This window comes from Cynara cardunculus, assembly GCF_001531365.2.
Source record: "Cynara cardunculus var. scolymus isolate 2C chromosome LG 1, CcrdV1, whole genome shotgun sequence".
In the NCBI taxonomy this organism is placed as follows: Eukaryota; Viridiplantae; Streptophyta; class Magnoliopsida; order Asterales; family Asteraceae; genus Cynara; species Cynara cardunculus.
In genome coordinates, this window is record NC_037528.1 from 2,817,659 (window position 1) to 2,825,857 (window position 8,199).

The 8,199-nt window shown below is 33.5% G+C and overlaps 1 protein-coding gene across 1 annotated transcript; it reads right to left on the minus strand.

The window, feature by feature from the left end:
- Positions 1–4,110: 4,110 nt before the first annotated feature.
- Positions 4,111–6,492, minus strand: LOC112520244 (receptor-like protein 7). The gene has a single exon (XM_025128544.1). The coding sequence runs from the start codon at positions 6,490–6,492 to the stop codon at positions 4,111–4,113; it is 2,382 nt and encodes a 793-aa protein (XP_024984312.1).
- Between the last annotated feature and the right edge of the window lie 1,707 nt (positions 6,493–8,199).

Here is an 8,199-nt window from a genome sequence, read left to right on the forward strand (position 1 = left end):
AAAATTCTTTGAATTAACATATTATATTATTTAAATTTTCTCTACTATCTTTTTATATTAATTAACGTATTATCTTATTAGAAATTTGTTTTGATTAGAAATTTATTTGAATTATATTATGAAATATTTGCAAACGACTATTTTTTTCAAGATGTCTTTTTAGTCATTTTACATGCTTAGAAACTAGTTTTTATCAAACATAATTTGTTCATCAGCTAGTTTTTTAACTAACAACTAGTTTATCAACTAAACATAGCCTAATAATATAATTTTTGAAATCTTCAATATATAAACTTGTTGAAATGAATTACTTGGTTGAGGTTCAAGTCTTTATGTTCGTCGACAATAGTACTTGTATGGGTGTTTGAAAAGTCTGGATTTTTTAATATATTGAACTGGAATTTAGGGGTTGTTTGTTTACCTCTTAATAGTCCCATTAAGAGGCAGCCTCTAAATCATTAAGAGGTAAATCTTGTTTGACATAAAAAAAAATATGTCTCTTAATAGTTCCAAAAGGCTCTGAATGATTTTGTATCATAGGCCTCCCTTAACCATTCAGCACCCTAATTTCATTATAAACAATTATCAAACAATTATATTTCATTTTGCACTATATCATGAGAGCCTCTTAATCATTCTGACCACTTAATCATTATGTACCAAATCATTCGGTAATTACCAAACAGCCCCTTAGATAATACGAATGATATGTGGTTATTCTAAGTCTGAATCGAAATTTGGATATAGGGTATTGGTATAATTGTTGTTGGCTATTTATGTAGACAGGCTTTTCACATAAACTTATCCGTTGAAACCGGACCATTACTTTAAAGTAGAGAAGTTGCTACCCTAATACATTAAATTATTTTGTGTATGTAAAGTAAAGTAGCTTTTTGCAAGCAATTTTATGGAAAACAAAGCGTGTACTACTATAGAAGCGAACATAGTGAAAACTCGACTATTGTTGATCCCAATTATCACCCATCCCTATTTCCAAATTTAAAAAAACAAGTAGAATATAAAAGAATACAAAATAAGATTCGAATCATCGATATGGAAAATGACATTAACATCAACGTGTATCATCACATCTAAATCACAACCAAAAGTTGCAAAAAACAATCACCTCGTACCATTGTCGATGCTGCTTTAATAGATCTTGGATTAAATTTTGCTTTTGCTTTTACTTTTGCTTTTTTGCTTTTGCTTTGTGATCAAATGACAATATATTTGGATAAATGACACTAGTATGGGATTAGGAAAAGGGGCTTTAAAGCCAAAGAATACATGAAAATGGGTATGATTTCATTGTGTGTGATTTATGTCTTCTATATGTATATCTAAATATATGCTAATGATTTAGTATTATGCTTCCCTGTCTAGAGTGAAATGAAACTACAGTATCCACAGGACTACCTGCATTACTGGACTTCTAGAGAAATCTCCTCTAACCAGACATGTAATAAGCTAAAGAGGGATTTGGCATGTGATAACTTGTCATCAATAATTAAGTGCCTCAGAAGAAACTCTTCCCATGATAATGAAAGACTCTACAGAAGGTCTTTGTACCAGGTACCAGATTATGGTCAAAATGTCAAATGACGCGTAAACATTTATGGGATGAAGTCAAAAGTTGACTTAAATCATGGACTAAGATTGTCAAGTGTTCTAAGTATTCCAGTTACACGTCATAACGAATTCCCTGATAAGTTTACTGTAACTTATTGACATAAAATTACATCCAAATGGCTTACTAAGATCTAATTTTGTGTGGGTGGGTGTGCATGTGTACATGTTGCATCCAACACCAAGATCTAACTAAACAAGCATATATAGTTATTATGTGGATGTTGAACTCTTTTTTATGCAAACCAGAACAAACTGTTATCAAATTAGATTGTGGAAAAGACATACCAGTGCGTAATTTACTGCACGCAAGCAATCATTCGTCTCCAACATTACAAGGATGAGACAGTTTATGCAAAAGCTCTGTGATTTCGGAATATAGAGAGAAGCGTACATCTGCAAAACAAGACATAAGTGTAAGTATGGAAAGACAAATATTAAGTCCAAATTAAAACAATGAAAGCGGAAAGCTACATCTGATTTGATGAAGTGACTTTTAATAATGTTAAGCTCACCTGAAGTTCTAAATGGTCACTGGCACTGCCTTGCAGTGCCAGATGATCTACAGCCGGATCAATAACCTTATTCCAAGGCCTCATAGTTTGCTTATGACTGATAACCGCTATTATTGAACCCATAATTTCCACCGCTAGTTTGCTTATGACCAATACCCGTTATTGCACTACGATTAAGTCGCAATTAACAACATAACCTGAAAACATAGTTGAAATGGTGCTTTAAGACTCGGGGTGGATGTTGGAATATCTATACTATATTATATAGCATTTGACAAGAACTCTTAAAAATCAGTTTTTATGCACCAAATACTGTTTATTGATGCATAATACTTAATATTCAATATTACAATTAAGTTGTGCGTAAATACAACTTTTATAAAACTTCATATTTGAATTCGTGTAAATAATTGCAGATAAACATAATTAAATACATGATAAGCATATCATTTTAAATATAAAAAATCTAATATATATTTAACAGAATATTTAATTATTATCCTTATAAAAATTATATTATTAAACCTTTTACTTCGTTACTAAACCTAAATTAAATTATAATAAAAAATTTGAACTAAAGAAATTACACAAAAAACAAAAAAATTTAAATAGTTAATTTGATACTAATATCGATATATTATTTTTCAAATTTTTATGATATTTTCAAATTTATATTTTATTCAAAAATAAAAAAAACATTATCGATTTCTCAAACTCATATAAAACCATTTCGACGTAAAAAAGAATAAAACGAAACATTAAAATCGAGATATGTTTCGATGTATTGTACGAGTACCATTATAATATGTTTTTTAATTATTTAAGCCCTTTGGATTCTTAATTTTCATGTGCGATGTTGATTTTTCTTTTGCATTTTCTTAAATTGAGTTGCATGTAAACTACAATTTTAGTCCCTGTGGTTTGTTAAAAATTACAATTTTAGTCTTTGTGGTTTGTTAAAAATTATAATTTTAGTCCCTGTGGTTTGTTTATTACACCGATGGTTCCTATGATCTATGAATCCTATTGGTTTGGTCCTTGTGATAGACGCCATTAAAAAAAGTCCATTAACCCAACGACATTTCCGTCTTTTACAATTTTCTCTCACTTTTTAATAAAAACATAAAAAATTATATCGTTAACTTTAAGCCAATGGACAGATTAAGTCGAACTTTCATTGACAATTGACATGTTCCAAACTTAAAGGCCGAAGGCTTGCATGACAAATGAATATTGTTTATTATTGTCATAAAAGCAATGGGAAAAAAAAAAGAACGGGGATAGGTTCTTGAATTGAATGTTGTTGATTTTTCCAAGGCATTTCAACTTGTGACCCTTCTAGATACCCCATTTGATCTCCCAGAAGCGGAAGCTGAATCGGTTATAGGGTATAATGTAGAATATGTGTGGGATGCGATCCTTAATAGTTCACGGTAAAGAAGGATTTGGCATGTTATCAATACATGCAGCAATGATATGTTACTCTCACATCATATGGCATCCCTTTAATACCCCAATATTGTTCATACAACAAAATAAAATGCAAAACAACATATATAATTGAAAACATCTAGCTCCACCCCAAACTTCTCTACCTGCATCACAAAATTTTAAAAATAAACAAAAAGGGTAAGGCATTTGGTGAAATAACAAAGAAAAAAAACACTTGCCATCATTTTCCGATATATACATATCTTCTCTTGTTTGGGCTTGTCTGCACCATATGCTCTATGTCATCAACAATAGCATTGAACCACTTTGGCTTTCCCGTCGACAACATGAGATATCCCAACACCAATCCAATTATGGTTCCACATCCAGATCCCAACATCACCACTTCCCATGTAAACCCACTCTCCTCATCTTCATCAACTTCAAGTTGTGAGGTGCTCACATGTTCACAATGCTTGGGCAGAGGAAACCCACAGAGTCGTGGATTCCCTCCAAATGAAGTGCTAAATGTGTTGAATTATGTTCCGCTTGGAATACGACCCATGAGATGGTTTTGTGAGAGATTTAAGACTGCAAGATCCGTGATATCTGCAAGACTTTGAGGGATATGTCCTGTTAGCCAGTTCCAAGACAGGTCTAGTGACTCGATCTCCGAGAGATTTCCTAGAGCATATGGGATTCGACCACGGAGGTGATTGTGGGATAAGTTAAGCACTTTCAAAGAGTTAAGATAACAAATGACATCTGGAATCTCCCCTTCAAATATGTTATTGGATAGATCAACAATCGTGTAGTCAACAAGAATTTGGGGAAACGAGAGTAGCACACCTTTCACCGCAACAACAATTGAGTAAAACTTGCCATAACCAGGGGTCATATATTCAGGTTTTGAGTCTTTCTTTACCACATTCTTCATGGCATCAAAATTTTGAAAAAAAAATCCAGGGAGATGGCCTACAAACTCATTTTGAGACAAATCAAGGATTTTGAGACTAGGAAATGGGTGTTGAATCATAGAAAGTCTTCCATGGAACTTGTTTGATTTGAGGACAAGAACCTGCAAATGTGAAAGATGTGAGGACCAGTGAAGGAATGTACCATTTAAGTGGTTGTTTCCCAAATCAAGCACCTTTAAGGATTGACATTTCGACAACCAACTCGGAACCTCTCCTTCTAACTGATTTCCATTCAAAATAAGCCCTTCTAATTGTCCACAATCCTTGTATGCGTATGGAATGGTACCATGAAAATGATTGTTCCCCATATGTATCATCTTAAGAGTTGTGATGATTTTACCCAAGCATTGTGGAATCACTCCACTAAAGCTATTATTTGACATATCTAAATACTTTAGCTTGCTCATATTGCAAATCGATCGAGGGAATGTCTCCTGAATCAAGTTGGACTGCACAGAGAAATATTCTAATCCATTCCACTGAAATTGTGGCAAACCTGTTATCAAGTTATGTGAAAGATCCAAATACACCAACTCATTTCCTCCCATCACCCCTGCCCATTCAGGAATGTGGCCACTGATTTCATTGTTAGATAGATCTAAATGTTCAAGATATTTCATGGCTCCTAAGAACTTTGGGAACACCTTTAGCTTGCAAGATGCCAAAGATAAGACGGAGAAATTAGGGTTAATGAAATGAGTATCATTGTTGGTCACAACAGATAAGCCACTGTAAGAAAGACCAAGTTTTTCAAGGTTTGTGAGGCTTGATAACAATGTATCCAAATCCCATACACCGGTAAAATTGTTATATGAGAGGTTAATGCGAGTGAGGTTGACGAGTTGTCGAAGTATTTGCATAAAGGAGCCTTGATCAAGCACATTAATATCCCCAACAAATTGATTATGCTCAAGGGCTAATCTCTTCAATGATCGTATGGCAAATAATTCTGATGGTAAGCTCCCACTGAATATGTTGCGTTGGAGATAAAGAGCTTCTAGGAAAGGAAGGGTGGATAACGAAGAAGGCAATGTTCCATTAAGCTTGTTAGATGATAAATCTAGCCTAGTAAGGTTCCTAAGGTTAAAGAGGGATTTGGGAAAGGGACCCATCAAACCACAAGAATTGAGTAGCAAGGTGTTCAAAGACTTGAGATGGCAAAATGATTTGGGTAATTCTCTTGATAACTTGATGTACGAGAGATCCAAGTAATTCAAAGACTTGAGATGGCTGATTGAGTCGAGGATTTCTCCTGATAAGTTGGTGTGAGAGAGAACCAAGTGATTTAAAGACTTGAGATGGCTAATTGATTTGGGTATTTCACCGGATAAGTTGGTGTATGAGAGATCTAACCACTTGAGGGGGATGCTAATACTCGTGTTAACTTTAGGAAACCGATCAACGAGGTCATTGAAGGACATATCTAGTTCTTCCAAATAGGGAAGATTGAAGATATTTTCAGGTAGTTTCCCTCGCAAATTGGTGTACTTAAGCTTGAGAGATTTCAGAAAAGAGGTATTAATATAAGTAGGTAAAGTTGACGAGATATTGACACCTCTAAGTGAAAGCTTTTCCAAACTAGTAAAATTGTGGAGGAGATTATAGAAAACCTGAGGTTGAAGCTTCAAATCATTCCAAGAGAGATCAAGAGACATCAATTTACCAAGAAGTATGACATCTGCAGGAACTTGGCCTATAAACCCACAATAACATACGTTGAAATGTGTGATACTATTAGAAAACCTTCCAATCTCACGTGGAAGTTGGGAACCATTAAGATTATTGAAAGCAAGGTTGAGTCTTTGGAGGTGAGGAAGGTTGAAAAGGGTGGAGTTAGGGTAGATGGTACCTTGTAGCATGCCACAACTAAGGTTGAGAGCAATGACATCACCAGTGAAGTGGTCACAAGTGACACCATCCCAATTACAACAGTCAATACCCATCTTCCAATTCATCATAATTGGATAATAGTCAGAACCAAGCCTACCATGACAATAGGACTCATGAAGATCGTGTTTATCATGATACAAGTGATTATTGGAGAAAACGTTTTGTTTAAAAAGAAGCAAAGCATGAGTTTGTATGGCAGAGCATAAATGAGTGTTATTGGAAGAGGAATAAGCAAATGAGATGAAGAGAAACAAGGAGAGAAAGCTCAACTTTGAATCACTCATTATATTTGATTGCATGTGTGTAGTTGTAGTTTGTTCATTGCTATATAAACAACTAATTCTAGAACATACACATTTAATATTATTACATTTTAAATAAAATTAATATTATATCAGTTATTTTATAGATTTTGGATATTGTCCTACAAACATATATATCTTTTTATATATAGATACAAATGTTGCCATATAAAATAGCTAACATGACATCTTATTTAAAAATGTTCTGAAAAACTTCCTATAAACAAACTGTAACATTTCTAGATACGACTTTTTATTGTTTAGTCCTATAAAAGATTCTAGTAGAACATTTATACATTTTTAGTGTCCTATAAATCCAATTTTATTGTAGTGCCTATATGCTTATACCCTAGTGTCGCAAAGACGGTAAGGGGTGTCGTGCGCACTCGATGGTGACTGTAAAATAACAGTCCCCATGTGTATGAATACAAGTTTTGCAGTTGGTTGGGATATCAAGTCTTTGTGGTCCAAAACAATAATACTTGTACATATGTCCAAAATTTATGATTCTAAAGAGAAAGATCGAAATATCAAAGTAACCACTTCCTCTATGCCGTAAAAGAATAGATTTGTTTTATTTTTAGTTGTTTCGTAAAAGAAATTTTTGTTACTCTGATAAGAAAATTTACCTAAGTATCCGTTTACAAGATATTATTAGCATTTATATTCATATTTACGTGTTCTGTTACTATCACATAGCACTTGGCATCGTAGAGGCCATGGACTTTAATTTTCATGTTACTTTGTTGGAAGTTTCGAAATTTAACTGATGTAATGAAAAAATAAGATGGGTGATGAAAACTTCCTCCAAAGAAATTGATTGAATTTAAGTCTTCGAAAAGTCAATTGAATTTAAGTCTTCGAAAAGTCACGATGATAATACTTTTGAGTCTGAAACTTCAAACCTGTATAGTGATTTATTATGCTTGTTCCAACTTGCAAGTCTTTGAATAGGAATTAGAGGTGGGGTGCTATTGTATTGATGACTCTACAAAGTGAAAAGAAAAAGTTATTACACTACTTTAAATTAATAAAATTAAGGTTTTAGTCGGCTAAAATCGATCATCATCATCCCGATTTAGAGGTAAGTAGTGTGCGTTAAAAACATTACCTTGGACATCATAATGTGTTTTGAAGACTTTTTCAATTAAAGATTTGACGAATGAAATGGGGTTCTCCGTCGAGCATAATTCAACAGGGTATTTTGAATTCAACCATAATTTATTTTCTTCATGTGTTATGATACTCGAGGTATGCATGAATTATATGGGGAAAGTGAAAAGGATATGATGCAGACGTGCTTTTCGTGGGTAAGTTTTCAAGAAATGTACAAATTTTGATGCACGGGATACAAGCAGTTATTTCTTTATAGCAGTAAACAACCTTTGAGCTATCTGCATCAAGAAGGCACTAGTTAAACAACCTTTGAGCATTTTGCATCAAGATACTACAAAGATG

Bases quoted from the DNA above. Each gene is read 5' to 3' on its own strand.
- LOC112520244 (XM_025128544.1), bottom strand. From the start codon at position 6,492: ATGGGTATTGACTGTTGTAATTGGGATGGTGTCACTTGTGACCACTTC.